The 22,285-nt window shown below is 40.6% G+C and overlaps 1 protein-coding gene across 4 annotated transcripts in view; it reads left to right on the top strand.

Moving 5' to 3' along the window:
- The first annotated feature begins 12 nt into the window (after window positions 1-12).
- The window catches only part of ZC3H13 (zinc finger CCCH-type containing 13), a 46,890-nt gene continuing 24,617 nt past the window's right edge, over window positions 13-22,285 (top strand). The window contains exons 1-5 of one of the 4 annotated variants that reach the window (XM_083729823.1): window positions 15-321; window positions 10,225-10,350; window positions 11,957-12,066; window positions 18,876-18,987; window positions 20,722-20,814. Coding sequence is in view for 3 of the 4 variants with exons in the window: in XM_083729820.1 (XP_083585946.1) it covers window positions 10,234-10,350; window positions 11,957-12,066; window positions 18,876-18,987 (339 nt within the window). In the remaining variant the exon portion in view is untranslated. Of the gene's footprint in view, window positions 322-10,224; window positions 10,351-11,956; window positions 12,067-18,875; window positions 18,988-20,721; window positions 20,815-22,285 lie in introns of all 4 variants that reach the window. The other 3 variants (XM_083729820.1, XM_083729821.1, XM_083729822.1) reach the window with 3 other exon arrangements.

The following is a 22,285-nucleotide window of genomic DNA, read 5'->3' as shown; positions in this document are numbered from 1 at the left end:
GGCGCAGTGGGGAAACGAATCCGTTTGGGGGGGAGGGGGCAGTGGGCTTCCTGCGCTGTGGTGATTTATTTTCCCCCTCAGGCGAATAGGGCCGTGAAGGGGAAGAGGGCGTCGCCGCCGTCGTGGTGCTGCTGTTGCTGCTGCTGCTGAAGCGGCGGCAGCCGGAGCAAGGCCTGCTCCCCGCTTTCCTCCCCGTGTGGCGCGGCTCTTAGGCCCGGGAGGACGGACTCCCCCCTCGCCCTCTCCCCCCCTCTCCGCCCTGTGCGGCGGCGGCGGTGGCGGCGGCGGGGAGGAGGAGCAGGTCGGGGGCGGAGGAAGCAGGTGAGTCGTTTGGGCCGTGGGGGGGAGAGGGGGGGGCAGTTATTTCACCCTCATTTTTATAGTTTGTAGGCCTGAGGTAACTCAGTTGGTAGAGCAGGAGACTCTTAATCTCGAGGGTTCGAGACCCATATGGGGCAAAAGGTTCCTGGTTGTTCCCTTCCAACTCTTATGAAGGAGCAGCAGTAATCATCCCCGCCCAGCAGTTATCCCGTCCACTTCTGTTTACAGTGGTACCTCGGGTTACTGATGCTTCAGGTTACGTAATTTAGGGTTGTGCACCACACCAAACCCAGGGTTTCGGCGCTCGCGCATGCATAGACCCACACTTTGCGCATGCGCAGAAGTGCCAAATCGTGACCCCTAATGTGCGCAGATGCAGCACTGCAGGTTGCGAACAGTGTGGGTTGTGAATGTGCTTCCCGCACGGATCATGTTCGCAGCCCGAGCTTCCACTGTACGGTGGTACCTCGGGATGCGAACGGGATCCGTTCCGGAGCCTCGTTCGCATCCTGAACAGAACGTAAGATGCGCGTGCATGGCGTCATTTTGACCCTCTGCGCATGCGCAAGCGGCAAAACCCGAAAGTAATGCGCTCCATTACGTCCGGGTCACTGCAGAGCGCAACCCTAAAATACTTATCCTGAAGCATATGTATCTCAAGGTATGACTGTATTCACTTATTTTAGCCAATTTTACACACATCCCGCCTTGGGGAGGTGGCAAACAGCATTTGAAATTCCCCAGGCACATTTTGCACCTTGCGACCAAGTAAAGATGCCTGTGGGTGCCAGGATCGCACCTGGCGTCTTCCCCTGTCTGGAGGTGTGGGGTGCCTGGGGATCCTTGGATCTTGACTGTTTTCATACACTTAGCAACACATCCTGTAGAATATTGTTTGACCTGCACAATCAGTGAATTTCAGGAACCAAAAAGTCATATGGAAAAATACGACTTTCGGGCCATGTGGCCTCCAAGTGACAACTAGGCTTCCAATTTTGGCATCTGTAACCCTGGCTTAAGGAGTCATTTGGCATCCAGTCTAAATATCTGAGTTTCTAACACTGGTGGCAAAGCACCAGTATAGGATCTTGCTGTGAGTTGACAAGGAAATAGCAGCCAAGTGAGGTGACAAATAATGCCGACTCCAACATGAGGACAGGGGCTATTTTGACCTTGAATAAGCCCACAGGACAAGTGGTGAAGATGGAAGCAAAAGACAAGAGTGGGAAAGAAGTCTTGGGTGTTAATTGAGAAGCAGGTGACTGCTGTGACTGACACTGACTGCTGTGAAAATTGCAGCATATATGGGTGTTTGCATGAAACTAATAATCAGCTGAAGTTCTAGCAATGGAAAAAGGAGGGACAAGATTGAAAATCACTTTCAATACTATTGTACGTTAAAGTACATTAAGAAATCTTTTGTTGACATAAGTATAGTATGAGATAATATTGGGAGTGGTCTGTGCAGGCTACAGTGGTTATGAAAGCACTTATGTTCTGAACATTTCATCCAGAATGCCACAAGTTGTTGAGAGATGGGATATAAACCCCTAAATTAAATAACTTCTCTGAAGTCCTCACACCATGAGTGTGCAGAGTTTATTCACTGCAAACATTTTTTTAAAAAGTTCAGTTGTGCTCTAGAATTTGGTACCCTGCATCACATGATGCTTAGTGATGGGTATATGTTTGTTTTTGCAAATATATTGGGTGGGAATTAAGATAAACTTGTACTCTGAATCTGGTGATGGGCAGGCAGGTGTGGAAAACTGAATGCTGAAGTAGATCTTTGAACCCAGAGGCATGGGTTCCTTTGCCTCCCTGAACCCAAGAAACCTGCTGGATTCAGTGGGTTTTTCTGTGCAGCATTGCATCTCTGATAGTGGCCAGCTAGGTCACAGAATATGAAGGAAACAGTTTTCCTCATTTAATTTTGCACTCTGTAATCCGTTTTCATGGATTTATGGCACAGCATTATTTAGAAGAGGGTTAGAATAGCAGGGGTGTGGAACCTCTGGCCTGTGGGTCAGTCTTGGCCCACCATTCTCCTTCCACCACACTCCAAGGGCCTACTTTGACAGGCAGGTGAGTCACATTCTGTCAGGTGGTGGTCATGCCCTCTTGTGAAAGTTGCCCCACAGGGGTGTGGGGAGGTAAAAATCTGGGCCAAAAGATTCCGTACTCCAAAATATATACCATCAGTTTCAGCATTGAATCCACTGAGAGGTTCGTTCGCTGGAACACATTAGCAGGACACTGACAGATCTAAACCAAATGAACTTGAAAGGAAGCCCCACTGTTTTCAGTGGGGCTTTTTTCTGAGTATGCATATTTGGGAAAACACGTGATGCTGTTTTTATGAAAAGGTTTATCTACCACTATTCTTCCACCATAGCTATAGTGGCATTCATCTCCTCTGAGTAAAGATATATTGCTAGGACTACTAAATCAGTTCTGACATCTTTTCAAGTCGGCGTACACAGAACTGCAACATTAGTTTTCTGGTAAAGTAGTATTTATTTTTAGCTTTGTAGACTAAGCAGTGGTAAAAAGTTAAATGTAATGTTTGCTCGTTACCCTCTGATTTCCTTTTTTTTGAATGCTCAGATGCAAAGGAGGATAGCAGGGATTCCATGCCTTTTAATATTTATATAGAAAATGAAATTTTGTCAGATATAATGTTTTTTATTTTGGTGTGGGAAGCTGAAATTCCCTGCTTTCTTTTGATCTGATCACTTTATCAGAAAGATTTAGAACTGTGCAGCACAAGCTAGTACATGTTTTCTTGAAATCAAGTCTCACTGTGTTAAGTGAGGTTTACTCCAGGTAAGTGTATGGAACTGCAGTTTTGTGTATGCTTACTCAGAAATCCCACTTAGTTCAGTGAGACTTACTTCTCGGTAAGTATGCAAAATTGCAGTCTTAAGTCATTTGAATCTGTTCAGACCGTGCTTTATTCAGTTGGTGCATGTTCCACGGTACACCAACTCTCTTTCTTAAGTTGCTGCTATTCTACCATCCAGTTTGACTAAAAGAACCCATACTCAGTCCTACTGAAATTTGGAAAAAAAGTTAACAATGCTTCTTTTTATAAGAAGTTGCTGTGGATCCTAGTTCTGACTTTGGTAACAAGCAAATGCAAATGGTTTGCCCCAATATTTAGGCTGTAGTAATAATAATAAGGAAAACTCCTTATTACAATGCATCTTGCTGGCAGTCTTTTATTTCAAAAGAGCTAAATTCAATAGTTACCCTTAAAACATCCATAGAAAACCATAAACAGGATACAGAGGAGTGGCAAAAGGTTACGTTTTTTTAAAGGTAACCTTCACATTCATATTATCTGAACTGCCCTGAGATCTTACAAAGAAGGGTGGCATATAGATCTAATAAATATTATGAATGTAATAAAAATTGCAGGAAAATGTAACTGCAGTGTGAGGGAATTGGCTGTTTTGGATTTATTAGCCCGCAGTTGAAGCATGTGAGGTTGATCCTGTGTTTGTCCTATCAATGAGTATAAACTCTTGAGTAGAAGCTGGTATGAATAATAGTAACTGTGTTCCTAGGAACTCTGGAGGTTTCTTGGTGAGAAGTTCAGTATTAGTGCATAAATTGCCTGAAATACAGTTCACCCACCACCAGTGCCAATTTTCCTTGATAACATATATGTTGGCATTTCCAGAGGTGCCTTATGTGAACTGGGAATTCACCCCAAAATGTGTTCCCTAGAACTGTTTGCACATGAAGGGAATTCTCACAAGAAAATTGGCGCATGAAATGTTCCATTAGGATAGGAAGTGTGAAAATACCGTTCTCTAGGACAGTGAATGTGAGACTGTTTCATTTTTCATAGAAAAGGAAGTAAGTGTTACCACATGGCGATTCCACGTGGTGGTGGAAATAAAAAAGAGGAGTATATTTGGTTGCTGAAATTCTTAGAAATTTGATTCTGATACACCAGATGGCATTGGGAAAGCAAAGTGGGGGAAATTATGGGTAGGAAAATTGGTTTCTTTCCCAAAGACTTTAATTTCCCCCTGAAAAAAATAACTGGAATTTTTGGGGAATAGTGATAACTTCACATTTGCATTTTTTTTTCTTTTGGAATATGTAGTATAAAGTTTTTCATAAAAGATCTTTGAAACTGGTGGAGGGCGGATATTGTTATTGTTTGCTATTACGATATGTATTTTTGTGTTTTTATATTTTAAACTGCCCTTCAATAACAAACACCACCACCATACAATCTGCATAAAGCATCAGAGAATTATAATTACTGTGTATACTGAAAACATACACAAAATTCAAATCTGAGATACATTCTGCACCTATAAGATTCTGCCGTCTTTATGAGAGGAGTATATAGGGCCTTCATTACTTGTGAATTGCTTCTTGCCTTCTTCTGGTGACTTTTGATCTAGGTTGGATCTAGACACATCAAAAAAGTGATTAAGTTAAACACATTTTAAATTTCATAATGGAAATCCTGTTGACAAAAGACATCAGCGCCATCTGGTTTCACAGTATTATAACGCATATAAAGCGTTTTCTCTTTACCAGTGTAGCTGAGTCCTTAGTTCAGAGATACTAAATGCATGTATGCAGTCCATTTGACTTAACCCCTTCCTTGTTGTAGTTTCTTTCTCCCCTGAAACAACTTACCCTTACGCACTATGCAAGCGTACCCAATAGTAAGGTACAGTATATAGAGTGGGTCTCACTTCTAAGTGTGCATAGGATTGCTATGTGTATTTCAGAAATGCACTAAAGGATACAGTTAAGTTACACACAATTCATTTTGTGTTAAAACACAATACATTTTAACGTAAAATAAGTTTACATTTGATAAGAAATTATTGCATAGATTTAGTCCCAAAATTTCCACCCCCTACTAAAAAGGGGACCCATTTCCCCCCTCTCCCATGGATTTCATATTTTTGAAAATTTGACATATTGACCTAGGATTTGAAATTGTCTTCAAGCTCCTGGCCCCGTGCATAACATGCAATTCTCATGTAAGAGGTGCTTTCTGAACATATATATGCTACACAGTTTATGTTTTATGTTTGCCTATTATGGTTCCCCCTCGCCCCAATAACTCTGTGAATTGTACTTTCATTAGAGTGTTGAGAAAATTTAGATCTATAACTGCCTTCAAAGACTAGCACCATGATCCAGTTAGGAAGCATGCAAAAAACACTGCATGACCTATTTTTTTATACACATGTACTCTTCATGTCTGCACAGGCAGTTTTGTAATTAGTTATGGTGATTAAATACCTAGTTTTGCGAAACAGTCTTTGGATATGATGAAAGGGAGATAAAGAAAAAATGCAGTTGAAAATAATCTGATATTGTCTCTACCAATAGTTTAAATAAGTATGTCAGCAATATTTTTAAAAATAAACAGGCACATTTTAAGTATTCAGTGTGTGAGATATACTTGCCAGTTCTGTGTTTTATATGTGTGGAACCCTAATGGGTGATATGCAGCAGTGTCTGTCTTGTCAGTGGAAAGGACACAATTGGTAGAATGGATTTGCCAGCCCCCATCTGCCCCCCAGATTTGTTCCAGAGTGTTAGGAGATTCCACTGAGCATATTAAGATGGGAGGGGTGCTGAAAAGGGAGGAATGGAAGGAGAATTTCTGTTGTGCAAGTGGAAGTCCACTTGTAGAACACTGAACAGGGTCCAGTCGGAATCTATTTTATCCAGCCATAGTTTGAACTTGTATTCAGAATTGAACTAACTAGTATACAGCGCTGTGGTAGCTATTGTTAAAACAACAGTAAAACAAGAAAAAAGGTAGCTATTGTTAAAACAATAATAAAACAAGAAACATAATATTATTTTCGGGCAGCCAACAAATTTCAGGTCTCTAGATCAAAGGAATTTTTAAAACTGGTATACAGTGGTACCTCGGGTTACATACGCTTCAGGTTACATACGCTTCAGGTTACAGACTCCGCTAACCCAGAAATAGTGCTTCAGGTTAAGAACTTTTCTTCAGGATGAGAACAGAAATCGTGCTCCGCGCGGCAGCAGGAGGCCCCATTAGCCAAAGTGGTGCTTCAGGTTAAGAATGGACCTCCGGAACGAATTAAATACTTAACCCGAGGTACCACTGTACTTGCTTGAGAATCCCATATGTTTGGTTTTTTAAAAAATAACCATATACTGATAGTAATTAAAGCTTACTTGTACTTTTGCAGCCAGAACCATATTGACGGCACTTCTTCTCTTGCTTGCTTGTCACCTTAGGGGTAACCATGAACATATGCACAAGTACAAAAATATCTGCAGGAAAAATTATAACGGTGTATAGTCCTCTCCCCCTAGCCTGCCAGCCTCATAACATTGAATGTTGGCTGAGGGAGGGGAGATAGAATTGATGGCTGATACAGTAAGACAGATTGTATTATTTACATATCCATATAGTCATACCTCGGGTTACACACGCTTCAGGTTGCGTTTTTTCAGGTTACGGACTGCCGAAACCCGGAAGTACTGGAACAGGTTACTTCCGGGTTTCGGCGCATGCACAAAAGCGCTAAATCGCGGGTTGCGAATGCTGCGGGTTGCTAACATGCATCACGTTTGGAACCCAAGTGTCCACTGTATCTACAAAGACACACACACTTTGATTGGGTAGAAAGAACCACCTTACTGTATATGTAAGTCACTTTCTGGTCCACACTGAAAAGCTATTCTTAAATGTCCCCAGAGATGAAAGAGGGGGGCGGGTGTCCACATAAATCACTGAACAATCCAAATAATTTAATGTAGCTGGTCACCTGTGTGTCCACCCAAAATCCAAAGGTGAAAAATGGAGGGGGAAATCCTGCCAACATCCACTGCACCATTTGGTTGCAGGGCCCCAGGGTAGAATAATATTTCTCCAGATTGTTGGGAAATGAAAGCTAAATGAAGTAGGGTTGATTCATGAAGTGACCTTCCTATTTTCATCTTGTTGAAAATGGCATATTTAAACTGTAACTTCTCTTCCCAAGTGTATGGCATGGGCTGATAAAGGGTTGTAGTCTTTCAACATCGGGAGAGTCCCAGGTTCCCCATCCATATTATAAGTCGCCTTGACAATTTGTTGAAGGTTGGGATATAAATAAAATAAGCAGCCTATTGAAGTTGTGATGGACCAATTTTATTTTTTAAAAAAGATAAGTGCCACTATTTTTGGATTATTGAAATTCCTGCATTGCAGGGGGTTGAGCTAGGTGACCCTAAGGTTCCCTTCCAAATCTACAATTCTGTGATGGCAAACAAATTGTTTTGGAAGGAGCTCCAAACCTTGTAGGAATTTGTGAGAATTGACTGGATGATGCCCACAGTCCTGTGTTGGCTTGACAGCTGGTGATGATATTTTCAGATCACAGAGACCCCTGAAATTGAGTACATATTGTTTAAGGCCCACCGATCTCCAGTAAGTTCTGACAATGGGACTGTTCTACACTAAACCATTAAAATTTGGGGCAAGCGAAGGTGGTTGGAATATTGAAGAGTAGGGCCTATGTTACTGCTCTGCACATTTGAATCAAAGCTGCGTTTGGAGGATGCATCATGATATAGGAAACCAAACTGTACCTTTCCATGTATTCCCCCCCCCCCATTTTAGAAATGAATTATTTCATAAATTGCATAGCAACTTAATGAGCATAAAGTCAGGTTAGATAACAGGAGAGGTTACAATACAAATTTAAAATCAATCTTGTATATTATTTTTTTAAGATGACTAGAATGCCTTCATTTCCCCCCTGAAAAATCTTAAGGCAAATGTATATTCTGGAAAATACCTGGAACCTACCCTGTTGTTCTAAAATGAGATCCTTTACTATACATTACAAGTGAGGGATAGACAGTGTGATGCTCTCCAGATGTTGGACTACAACCAGTGCTATTTTTCTAGAAAAAGAGATGCCGAAACTCACCATAGACATCTCCCTTGTTCTTTTATAATGGCAATGGCACCCACCTGAGAGGTGCCAGAACTAAATTCCGGTGAGTTCCAGCTGAAAAAAAGCCCTGACCACAACTCCCTTCAGCCTCAGCTAGAGTAGGTAATAGATGGTGGGCGTTATAGTCAAACAACATCGGGAGGGGGCCATGTTTGCTATCTTGCTATAGATTCCAGTGTTAGAGGATGGGATAGGAATGCTAGGAGCCATGACGTACTGAGTTGAACCTTGGCTTAGCAAGATTGCACGAATGGTCTCTGCTTGCCGTTGCTTTACTCCTCCCCAGTCCTTTTTTGCTACTGTAGCCTGGTAAGCCAAGATTTGAATGTACAGTGGTACCTCTAGTTGCAGACTTAATCTGTTTTGGGATGCCGTTCTCCGAAAAGTCCACAACTAGAGTGCCTCTTCCGCGCATGTGTGTGGCACGATCGAGCACTTCTGCGCCTGTGTGAAGTGCGCAGATCACTTCTGCGCATGCACTCGTGGCAAACCCAGAAGTAAACAGTTCCGGGTTTGCCGTGTTCATAAGCTGAAAGTCCGTAACAAGAGCAGAACGCAACTAGAGGTACCACTGTAGTATGTTGCCTGAACCAGGACCAGTCTGTCTTCTCACTACTCACATTTTGTAAGCAAGGTTGCTTCTGTTTCACTGATTGGAGAAGGCACTTGAAGGAAGGTGGTAGCAAGAGACTGTTACAGGACTGTTGCAAACACAGCCATTGACTTGTGAGAGATGAATACATATTTGCTGTGCTGATACTGATATGGCATGATATCCAACAACAGGCTCACCGATAGCAATGCCCCTCGTATAATACTACTTTCATCTGCAATTACTTCACAAAAAATATAGTGGACAAGCTTCATTCACAGTAGTTGCCTCTTACCTTCCTGGCAATTGCCATCTTGGGCATGAAATGTTGGTGTCCATTTCATCTTCCCTCCTGACAATGGGATTGTTCCAATTTATTGTTAAGTATTCCTTATGCTATTCACTTAATGACTTCTCAGTTTGAAAACAGTTGCTCCTTTGCCATCCTGCTCCCTGAGCTGCAATTTTCCCATCAGTGGAACAGATGTGTTGGTTACATGCTGGATTTGCAATTTCACTTATTAAGATTATAAAATGAAAGCCTTTCCTCCGGAAAAAACCAGTCCTATAAATTAGCATGCACCAGAACTTAACTTAAATAGTGAGAAAATGTGCAAACTTTTGATGTGGTTATCATACTCGGAAAAAGATGAGTGCCACTTGGCTTGAATTACACAGATCAAGAACACAGTTCATCTTACAAATGGGTCTAAATTGCATTAGTATCACAGTTGGCTGCTAAATAGGGCTTAGTGGATACATTTGAGCACAAGTAGGTTCCACAATTATATTTTTGGCTGGGATCTGACATCTCTCCCAAATGGATCGTGTAGCTCAAAGGAGAAGCAGCCCATCTTATCTCTGAAAGAAGCCACCCAGAACAGTGGATTACATTACGAACATTGGTATTGATTTGTTTGCTATTGTTTACAGATTCAGAAAAACTACTGTGACACAAAGACTGATCTATTTGGCATTATTTTTTCTAGGCACGTTGGTATCTGATGCCAGCAATACTTTTGGTTGCTGCTACAGATATAATTATTGTTTAGGAAAGGGAAAAAGTCTAGCTTTATAAGTCTGTTTTAGGTGACACTTAGAGTTGATATTATTAGAGATGATAGTGAAGGAAGGGTAAAGAAGCCCCAACATAGCATAAACTTGGGCCCTGGTCATAACTAGTATGAAATAAAAATCATAATGATTCATCTTGAATACAACCCAGTATTTGTTGCTTTGATTTCTGCAGAAACTCCTGAAGATGATTTTTTCTATGAGTTCAGTTGCAATAGATCAGCTTGAGAATTTTACAGTGTTGCTTTTTTTTTTTGGTTGAAGTAGTACAAAATGTCAAAAATTAGAAGGAAGGTCACAGTGGAAAATACCAAGACCATATCTGATAGCACATCCAGAAGACCCAGTGTATTTGAAAGACTTGGACCCAGCACTGGAAGTACTGCAGAGGTGAGTTGAAAAGTATTATTTGTATTTAATGTAGCCCCTCCTCTCGTAGAGCAGACATGTTTGGGAATAGTGTTTCACTTCCCTCAGTTGTGGGAGTTTATGAAGGCTTTCTTATTGCAGTTGGATGCCTTGTGGATTATTATGCTGGGGGCATTGGAGCATGGCACAACCAGAGATGAGGCTGGGTGGAATGGACAGAGCCATGTTCCGAAGTAACATTATTGGCTTTCTAAATACGGCTCAGGGAGATGGGAAGGAGTGTTGGGCCCACATGCTCATTTTTCCATGTGCCCACTTTGGTGCTGCTGCCCTGATTAAACTAACGTACAGATCCTCATTGCATCCAAAATGGGCACTGTGGTTTTAATGTTAGGATCAGGGTCTTAAACCAGAATCTGTCCCATTTGCAGCACCATGTGATGAGAGTGGATGGCCATGTGGAGCTGATGTTTTCCCCGGCTTAATAAATTATGATTTACTAAGCAAGGAATGCTAAATCCAAATTGGCTTGCACTCTCTTATGATATTTCTTGGGGAGAATTTGTGGATAACTTTTGAATTTCCTGTGGAATAGAGAATACATTTCCCCCAAGCGAGATTGGCTACAGACTTGTTAAGGTAGTGGTGGTGTTGTCTTGCCCTGTTTAGTGCAGCTTGGCTTCATGGCTGCAACCATTTAGACATTCCTCTTCTGCAGGTTCCCTTGATGTAATGCACCTTGTTTATTCCTGTGGCCTGTAGTCTAAATTATGCAGGGAGTTAACGGTTGAAGGACCCTTCTGTGGGGTGTGGCAAGACGGCAATTTGTTCTCAGTGCCATTTCTCAGATCTGTTGAGTGCTATAAGTATTGAGGACCATTTATTTATTTTTGCTTTTTTGTTCAAAATGTACCCATACCCTGTAGGATGTGATGTGTGCATGGATGAATTGTACTTGCTTCTTTTAAAGTAGATGATTGGTCATCAGAAAAAGAGACACACACACACAAGAAAGTGTTTACATGCACACTTCACATCTGAGGTAGTACACATTAAATTTATGAGTCACCTATTTAAAAAGCCTGTTATGAGGCCTCCTACTGTTTAGATGAGATAAGCACCATACAGCTAAGCAACTTTGGAGGACAAAATCATGACTAAACTACATACGTCAACAACTTAAGAACAAACCTCTGCAAGTGTGCGTGTGCACACAGACACATATATAAAAGCAGAAATCCCTATCAGATTAAACCACACCAATAAACAATATTAAAACACTGGCTGATAAAATGAACTAAGGTTGTTAAAAATGCTGAAAACCATTTAAGGGCCTGGAGAAAAGAAATGTCTTCACCTGCATTACGTATCAAGGTAAAGTGCGATTTTGACCCTTAGTTGGTGAAGAGATGTGGCAAGGCAGTGTAGTTAATGAAAATGCATTTTGAAATGTCTTGGGATAATCCAAAGTCTCATAAAGGATCACTATCAGATCTAAGACTATTTGATTTTCATCAAGATACTGTTGGGTGGGAATAATATGTGGAATTATTTGTTTTGCGAATTTTCACACAAGCAATACTTCCAAAATTAGTTTGAAATTCACCCAGTAATGTCTGTCTCTTAGACACAGTGCCGTAACTGGCTGAAGACTGGCAACTGCCTCTATGGGAACACATGTAGATTCGTACATGGCCCTTCACCACGAGGTAAAGGCTTTAGCAGCAGTTACAGAAGGTAAATGAAGAACTCAGCTTTATATTCACATGCTTGCAAAAGCTGTTTTCTTGTAGTTCTTTAAAACTTACAATGCAGCAATATGGCTTTATTTAAAATACAATTAATTTGGAAGTGTGATTATGCCTTGCCTTTTGAGTGTAACTTCAGATTGATAAAATGTTCTTGTTGCATATTAATTTTTGCTTGAACAATTTTACCTGATGTCAAATGGGAATGGAAACCCTAATAAATGTATGGTTGCATAATGTTACTGCAGCTTCTGATTTGCTCAAATTTTGTATTGTAGCTGCTTAATACAACACTAAAAATCTCAACCTATGACTTCACCACAATCATTATTATTAGCTAGACAGTAAAATTGTTTACTGTACATTCACAATGTAGCATACCTTTGTGCCAAAACTGTGCTTTCATAACTGTGTCTCTACCACCAGAAGGCAGGATTAAAAATACTGCTTTAAGTGAAAATATTGTTTTGATTTGTAACTCCTGAAGAGCTATAGTTGTCTGTGTTTTCACTTTATGTAGCATTTTTAAAGCTAAAATGCATAAGATTGAATATCTAGTATATGGAATTAATTTACAATTAAGACTGAATACTGTGCAGTTAAAGATCTTCTGTAGGAGACTTAGGCTATAATCCTATACACAGTTACCTAGGAGTAAGCCCTTTTTAACGCATTGGAACCTTCAGTTGGGTAGACATGTATAGGATTGCAACGTCAACGATTGCTGAGAAATTATATGTCTTGTCATGCTTTTAGGAATCATTTATTTTTTATTATAAAAGAGACACAGAGAATGAAGGACAGCTGTGATGTGAAGCACAAGGTTATGATTGACATATGATTGACATTTATTACTCTCACACGAGCATGGAATTGCAATGAGGACTTGCTTCCCATTTGTAAATGCTTTTGTTGGTTGCAGACTAAAAAATGTTAAGATGTACTCAGCCAGCAAACAACTACTCTGTAGGTATTATAGATTCAGGGCACCAGTGATGAAAGGAGAACGAAACCAAACAGAAGATTAAAATATTATTTCCTCACCCCACAGTAGATTTCTTCGTGTAAATTCATTTGGTAGTCTTGATTATACATAGTGACGATATATCACTGATATACTCCGTCGCAGCATGCCTTCAGCTTTGTAGCCAATGTGGGACCACCAGGCGAATCCCGAGGCACCATTAAATATTTTTACAAAACCATAGGGGGCAAATCTCCCCCTGCAAGTAAAAAAAACCCCAGGAAGATTGTGCATGCTTTCAGTTACACGAGGGAGAGGGGTGGAGCAATGAACAGCAATCGCATGTGCAACCCAGAGAGGCATTTAATTCTTCCTGGTGCTGTTAAGCTGAAATGACAGGAGCTCAGAAGAGAAGACAGCCGAGAGGACAGTGGCAATGGAAGAACAAGAAATGAAGGGGGAGGGAAAGAGCCTAGGGAGCAGAGGAGAGCTGGAAAGGAGAGGCAGCTTCCAGGATGGAAGCAGGAGGGATGATGGGAGCAGAGGTTCCTATGTGGCAGCAAGACCAGTAAGAGCAGAGAGATGACAGAGAACAGGGAATGAGTGAGAGCTGTGAAATAGGAGGCAGGGAGTGAAAACGTCAAGTCCTGAAATGGGAGTGACAGGCCGAGAGAGGAAAGAGAATAGGGCTGAGTAGGGTGCTAAATTGTTTAATTAATCCAGGCCACATTTTGTTTTGGATCTGATTTAGTAACATAAAACTGATTTTTCTTTTAAATATAACCTAAATGTGTATTTATTAGTGTGTGTTTTTTTAAGTGTGTGCGCGTGCATGCACGTGCAAAGTAGCTTTGCCAAATAAAGGGTAAAGGGACCCCTGACCAATTAGGTCCAGTCGTGGCTGACTCTGGGGTTGCGGCGCTCATCTCGCTTTATTGGCCTAAGGAGTCGGCGTACAGCTTCCGGGTCATGTGGCCAGCATGACTAAGCCGCTTCTGGCGAACCAGAGCAGCGCACGGAAACGCCTACCTTCCTGCTGGAGCGGTACCTATTTATCTACTTCACTTTGATGTGCTTTTGAACTGCTAGGTTGGCAGGAGCAGGGACCGAGCAACGGGAGCTCACCCCGTCGCTGGGATTCGAACCGCCGACCTTCTGATCAGCAAGTCCTAGGCTCTGTGGTTTAACCCATAGTGCCACCCGCATCCCTAGTTTTGCCAGATAGTTACTCATAAATTTCATGTACAAATATGCTTACTAGACTAGGGGAGAGGGAGAATCTTTGAAATCAGTAGATTTCTGTGTTCTCCATACAAGGGGGCCTATCCCAAGTGCAGATATAACACAGGTGATCTCAGGAGCAGGGTTGCAGGCTCCCTTCTCCAGTACAAATTCTCCTCCCTCTTGTTCGCCTTCTAGACTGGAAGCATAATAATGTAAAATACTGTGTTTTGTCAAGTTAGAGCAAGGACGTTCGTGCACAGTTGAAATTTCTATAGTGGTGTTCTCTGCAGACATGTAAGGAAAGGGGAGTTGCACGTAGAGGAGCACAACCATCAATATATTAAAGGAAAGTTGCTGTCCTTCAAACATTGAACAGTTGAACAACTCTGCTTACTAAAAACCACATGTTTTATTAACTCCATTTACCTCTCCATTTACATGGAAGTTCCACTCCTTTCGAGAAAAACTGTTTCCAAGTCAAATAAAATGTATTTCTTAGAATCATATCCAAAGCCAGTATGAACTGGAATAAACCATAAACTTTTAAAGAAATAATTAAAACTGGATCCTTGTTACTTTGAGAGCTTATTTGTGATTTTAGTGTATGTGTGGATATGTGTGTAGCATTAGGCTGCATGTAGGAAAGTACTAAGGGATGCATATCACTTTCTTGAGGATTGCGCCATGACTAGGTTTCCTTTTGGATAAAAGAAATTGTTGGGACTATTGCTGATGGGCACAATGCCTTTTGAAATACCCCCAAGTAACTGCAAAGTAGGAGTTTACTGCTTAACTTACGTGTAAAAATCTGACGCAAGTGTGTTCTAGGTATAAAATACTGTTTCCCTGGGGCTGAAACAATATGCTTTTCAGTAGTGCTATTTTTCTAGAAAAAGAGGAGTCAGAACTCACCATGAATGCCTCCCTTGTTCTCTTATAATGGCAATGGCACCCACCCTGAGAGGTGCTGGAATTGAGATCCAGTGAGTTCCAGCTGGAAAAAAAGCCCTGCTTCTCAGAACATATAAAATATACAGAAAGCTCTCTGAAAGCACTGAACATTGTCTATGTAGGAGATGGTTGGACTATTTTATAGTGTTTTCAGGTACTGTATATTACTTAGTTTTCAATATGGGTACAGTCCTCATTTTCATTCCTCCCCCCAAATTACAAGTTTCATACTAGCTCTAAGGCAGTTGTATAAGGGTTCTATTTGAATGAACAATTACTTCTTAAAGAAATTAAAAAATAAAGAGAAACAAAATAAAAAAGTTCATACCAATAACAAACTTAGTTGGTCTCTAAGGACATACTAGAAGGATTTTTTTTATTTTGTTTTGACTATGGCAGACCAACATGGCTAGCTACCTGTTCTTAAAGAAAGTTTTTATATAAAGAGTAACATACTATTCTATGGATCGCAGAATATGGTCTTCTTGAATACTTGCAATTCACACAAAGTACTGAAGTAATCCAACGCCTTCTAAACTTACAGATATCTGGAAAAACTTTCATTGCATAGTCAAATTTGACTGGACTTAACTGTCCGGGGTCCTTTACCTACATTACTTGAATATATTTTTTTATAAAGAGGAAGTAGAAATGAATTTCTTATCATGAATTTTGATTCTCCAGATAGGCTTCCTTTATAGCTCAATTCCTGAGGCTCTTTACTTCTAATTTTGATTTGTTAAAAATTGAATATGGAAAATAACAAGATTTTTAGGTATGTGATTTTTGTGATTTCATATTTTGTTTTAGAACTTAAACCATAAAAAGAATCCTTTTGACATGGCATCAGAAGGCACCTGTTACTTATGGATGAAATAAGTATTCGGAGATTGAAATGGAGCTTGTTTCCATAAATATTGTTGGAACATCTAAGGTTCTAGGATTTTCTGTTGAATTAAATCCTTAGCCTCTTCAGATTTAAGACTCTGTTTGCCTCTGTAGGATTTTAAGCTGAGCTAAATCCAAACAACATTTTGTAGCATATTTTAAGTACAGTATTCAAAGTAGCTGGCTCTTTCTTATACATGAACACAATAATTCTTACTAAGATGGGTGACGGGACTGAGAGAATAAGGGCTTGCCTAAAATCACATGGTAAATTTGTTACCAATGTTAGATTTAATTAGTGACCTCCTTTGTCTACAGTATTGCTTGCGGAGTTAGCTAAAAAAATTAAAATGAGAAATACATTCTGATTCACCTTAAAGAATGGGAAGTAATATTTTCTATATCACACAACCACCACCCCATGTTTGCTTCAGAGTGTCTTCTCAACAGGAAGCCATAGCCAGCCCTTGGTCTCCCCTGAGTGTATGCGTATTACATGTGTAGTTTTGAACACCTGTTTTTCACATTCACAGTTTACATTTTTAGGTGCGCACTTGAGGTGTCCACCTGAAAGAGTAATGTGCAAAGAGTCTCTTTACTTGCAGAAGAGAGAGGAAGCTCTTTGAAACCTGTTTCTAGTTTCCTTACAGTTAAGACTTCCTAAATAAACTAAATATCTAAGCTCAGGAGAATGGGATGTATTTTCCTCCCTTTCCCCCCAAAAATCAACCCATTTCGTCTTTTGAGTGATAATATTTTATTATAAACTTTAGTTAAGATACGATGAAAATAAATGCAAGATGCCAAGGTTTTTTCCCTTGAGATTCATCTTAACAACTTATTCAGTCATGTTTGCTTTATTTTCTTTTATTTTCATAGCTAGATATATTGTCTCAAATTGAGCATGTACTTAGAGTGAGCTGGGCTGAGTAGTTAGCACAGGGTGAAGAAATATTGACCCTTGTATTGCCTCAGATTCAAATCAGAACTTTTTTCAACTTTGGGAAATGTAGAACAATCAGCAAAAGCTGATTGTGGTGCCCTGCAGATATTGTTGGACTCCCAACTCCATTTTCCAATGACACCTAGAGAGTATCATTCTTTTCTGTCATGTAGAAGAATAAATGCAGAGATCCTAATATATGTGACCATTATTGTAAAGAGCTACTTCAGGCATCCTCAAAGCTTTCACTAGACCTGTGGAATTTCATTCTTCTTATGTCCCAGCCCCACTCCACAGAACTGGATATTGCACATAACTTTATCTGCATTAGGCATGTTCAGATTTTCATAGGAATACTGGGGTAGAGGGCTTCATAACTTCAGTTTTCTGGTAAGATAGTCTTCAGAAAATAACTCCAATTTTAGGGTGCTCGGTTTATAGTTGACTTGCTTTTGTGCCTCCTCTTTGATTGATCTAAAAGGCATTATAACACCTCTTACTAGTTTAAACTATCTCTTAATGGCTCCTGAATTGATTATTGCACATAATTACAAGATGGCTCATTTGGTTGTTGGAAAGCAGTGACTGGATAAAGTTTGGCATATCCTAGTCATGGGAAAATGTCAGATCAGCTAAGAGTATGCAGGAATCATTCTGATAGGTTTTTGTTGTTGTTTTTAATCTGGAATTTCCTTCATTTTGTTAAGGGTCCAAGTAAGATCAATTATGTTCAGCTAACCTTCAATGGCTTACTTGTATTAAGATAGATCTGGTGTTATATATATATATACAGATCATGTATTTTGATTTGCCCTGGGGCAGGCTGGGAGATTGTTAGCTTGTTATGTATTTTCTGGGGGGAAAAAATTATTTAAAACTACAAAAAGGGTTACCAGGAGAGTGCCCATGGATGCCAGTGTGCCCACCAGAGCCTCCTATGGCACCTGTGATTGATCTCAGAAAATACACATCCAAAGCTACAGTGCACAAAAGTCAGCTTGCTTGTCCTGGTTTGCACTTGTTTGCACTGGTTCGACCTCTTTCACATGGAGTATGCCCCTTTAGACATGCTCGCATTTCATTGGATGCTAGGATTGGATACCTAGCCTCCCTCCCGCATGTTCTGAACAGAGGAGAGGTATAACAAGATTTTCTCTGTGAGTGAACGTGGCAGGGGCTGACGGAGGTGCCTTTCCAGCCCATTGATGGGGTGGTTGAGGTGATGTTTGTGTAGTCCTCTTTTGCTGCTCTTTTAGATGTTGCAGCTGTTTTATGTTATGCCACTCCCTTCCCTCGGTGGCCATCTTGTGGCTGGTGGCCATGTCACTTTCTCAAAATTCCAAGTGTGCCCCATGGCCAAAAAAGGTTGGCGACCATAAAAATGCAAGTTGTTTGCAGTAGAATGACATTTACATCTCAGCCTAATCAAGCATTGGGTCTCATGAAAGTGAATGGCTAACATACAGTGGAAGACATAAGGAAAATTTTAGGCAATCTTTTTATCTTATTTCCTTTAGGTAAGGGATGATTTTCTAGGGCAGGGAACTTCCTTGGATTATGGTAGTTCATACTTTTTGTGCAGTTCCCGAACAACAGTTAAACTTGTTTAAAAGGGTTAGGCAAGCCTTCTTCATACTGAGTAGCTTTAATGGCAATTCATTTAGGGTTGGACGTTATTGTATAGCATATTACATGGCAGGAGCTGAGTGAAGATAGGAAACATGATGGCAAAGCACAACTGTATTATAAAACTGCAGATCTCAAACCTGTAAACTGTATTTTTAAAAAGGATGTAGAAGCAGTTATATTTTCTGTCTATATTGTATAGGTCACCCGAAAGGCCTACAGGGGATCTTCGGGAAAGAATGAAGAATAAGCGTCAAGAAATTGAAGCTGAACCACAGAAGCATAATACAGAAGAACAATCTTCTCCTGTCAGGGTGAGCATGGGATGTTCATATATCTCCTTGCTTTCTTCAGTTGTTTTGGGACGCAGGATTTCCTAATGTGGAACAAAACCGAGCACTGTGTTGCACTTAACCCCAGTTACCCAAGATGTGTTTAGAATTCCCTGGTCAGGATCCATTGACCCTAACAACTAGTTCTGTGTTCCCAAGCAGGGTTGTGTTTGTGTTCTCAAACAACACTACCACATCACACCGTCCCTGCCTGGTCCATGCCGAAAACAAACCCCTTTTGACATAGGGCAAAGCAGTTTATGACATAACATGAGATTTTCCTATTCATAGGGAAAAAATCCACTGAGCAAATCCAAGCCTTTGGGTGCACCAGAGGTAGGACTTCTTAAATGTTTTTTTTTAAAAAAATCTTGGCCTTAACTTCTCAATGTAGATTATGGATTGGACCCACACATACATGAGCGGAAGTGTGTGCATATAACAGGGATTTTTCCACCTCTCTTCTCCACGGAGCTTGCCTCCTGTGACAACCAATCATCTCCTGAGGGTTGGAAGTTCACTTGCATAAGAAGCCTGGACCCAGTTTCTGAGTTTTGTGTGTGCTACACCAGACTTTTCCAAGCAATTCCCCAAACCACGGGACAGTTTTTTTTTTAGCTCCATTGGAGGAAGGTATGAGAAAGCCTCGTGCAAAGGAACATTTGCACAACAGTGGTGAAAACTCACCTTAAGATTTTCACCTCTGCCCAATTGAAAAAGATGGTATGTTTAATATTATATTAAAACCTAGCCAAAATTGCTTCAGCATATATACAAGTTAAACATTAGGGTTTCAGTAGAACACAATCTTCAATTTTCTGTGGTATTTACTACTAGAAGGAAGTCATGGTAGTTTATTTGCGAAAGGTTCCTCTGTGCTAAATTGGATATAAATCAGAACAAAAATCCATTTTTTCTTTGTACAAAAATTGAGAACTGAGATATTTATGCAAGCTGTACAGACATAGATTTCTGAGGCCTGGAATCTTTACTTCGTGTGACAACGTTGGTAGCTGAAAGCTCTAGTTAGAATGTGCATTGCTTAAGATATATGAAGCTTCTGTTGCTTTTCAGATTCTCTAAGAAACCAATCTTCTAATGACTCCTTAAGGTGTCTTTTTACAGCCTTAATTATTTTAAATGAAATGAGTTCTCCAAAGCGTTAACTTAATCCCCCAAAATATTGGATTGTATCCAGTGAAGTCATCCCATTAAAACTCAAGGACTGTACAATGGGACTTCCTCTCCCTGACTCGCCCACCGTAAAATGAGCTCTACACTGTTGAGGGAACTCCCGGAAAAGATTGTGGGGGAAGAAGAAGTTATGTGGCAGAGGTGGAAATCCTTGCACTAGTGGGACAACTTCCTTGGATGCTACCCTAAGACGTCAGTGGTTCAGAATGTAAATACTTTTCAGGATCCTAAAATATGGTTGACCAAGGGAAAATAATGTAAAATGCTCCACATCACTGTCAAATGCTCATGAATGTCTAAAATGCTCATGAAGGTCACATTTCCAAGTCTGGTGAGAGACTCTAGGACTCCCAAGTGCTTTTTAGTATGTCCCATACTAAAATGTATGTCCTCAGATTTTGTCAGACAAAATCGTAGTAATTTGCCTCAGTCAAGACCCCCAAACCCATAACAATAATCAGCTTTTTCTTTTTAAAAGAAATGGCTGAAATAAGTAACAACACTTGATTGGATTGTTTATAGAAGTTCTAAATTGAAGCAGTGTGGGGAAATCTTGCATTTTGGATGGAATAGCTGGCCGATTCGGAAGGAAAACTTCATTTTCAGGTTCCACGTGTGAGTGGTTTGTTTATATCATTACTTGTATATATTAAAATGCTTGGAAGCTGACTAACCCATGAGGGTATTGAAATTATTAGTTCCCTGACATTTGGTCCAAACATAAACCAAGGCACCCTGGTCAGTAACTAGGCTGAAAATGGGACATTTTAAAATCTGATTGTCAACCCATGACCAGGCATGGCAAATCCTGAGCAGTTTTAGTGTTTATGAATATTGCTTGACATCACAGTACTGATTAGCCAACAAGATACAGGCAGTATATGATTATATGGCTTTCAGCCTACTCGTTCTCCCTAACCAATCTGCGAAATTTCATAGCCATGCAGAAAGTTGTTGGGGTGTGTGTGTGTTAGTGGGCAACATTCCCCACCCCTGATTTCCCCCATTCAACACCCCAGTTTCTGGCCCTATCACATTCAGAGCCAAACACTGGATCCTGAAGACACAGGATTTTTAAGGTGGTGACTGTTGTAGAAAGAGCAAAGAGACAAGCCTTTTGCAGATTAATCCTCCTAGTCCAGTTTGCTGCAGTAATGAATGCAGCATGCTTGAGGGACAGGTAAGGGAATCTCTTACCTGTACCTTCCTGCCAAGATGCTGAGCACAGTTTTTGCATTTGGGGAGGTTAAAGATTCAGAAATGCATCTTCTCCTTCTGCTTGGTTGCAGGGGAGTGATTACCACCACTTGTTTGATATGGAAGAAAGGAATATATCACCCCACCTTACCTCTTGTTTATACAATTAAAATATACTTGGGAGTATTTTTGTGTCCCTGAAGCCAGTGCTTTTTCCCTGTTTAACATTGTGGTCTTTTGCATACTTGCATACTTATAGGATAGCTGTTTAAAACTTAGCATTTGCCAGGGAACGATCCATCTATGCTGATGTATTAATTTGTCCTGCTGGTGTATTTGTTTTATGAATGCAACCTTACTGCTGATTTCGTGCTGTTCATCACACTGCCGCATTTAATTCAAACGTAGTCTTTGTAAAATAAATTAGCAAGCAAACATAGGCCTGAAAAGTAAATAGCATTTTCCTGGTGAGTGTGTAAATGCAAAATGGAGCCTCCAGTTGTTTTAGAAATCAAGGGTTGGAAATGAAGATACAGCTGTCCTCTTAACTTCCTCGGGCCCTTTCCTGCACAGTTACTATATGCCCACAAGGGCTTAATGGTGTGGATATAAGATCTCTACATCCAGCACCCTTGTTGCAGGGCTGCCTTAGTGATTCAGCTCACCCCTGCTTTCTACCTATCCAGTAGGTACTCCTCTTTGATTTCAGGACTTGTCTCCCACACAAGTCCTACTGGAAATTAAGCTCTAACATTTCCAGACATCTGGCTGAGTAACTTGCACCCTTCTGACTAGTGAGCTTTTCATACAGCTGGTTCAGTAGCTCTGTTTTGAGGACCTGAAATCCCACCACAGGAGATAGCACAGAAATTCCTGAGCTGGTTTCAGG

This window comes from Podarcis gaigeae (assembly GCF_964106915.1).
Source record: "Podarcis gaigeae genome assembly, chromosome: 3".
Taxonomy (NCBI): domain Eukaryota; kingdom Metazoa; phylum Chordata; class Lepidosauria; order Squamata; family Lacertidae; genus Podarcis; species Podarcis gaigeae.
The sequence above is the reverse complement of the archived record's forward strand: the minus strand, read 5'-3'. Positions and strand labels throughout refer to the sequence as shown.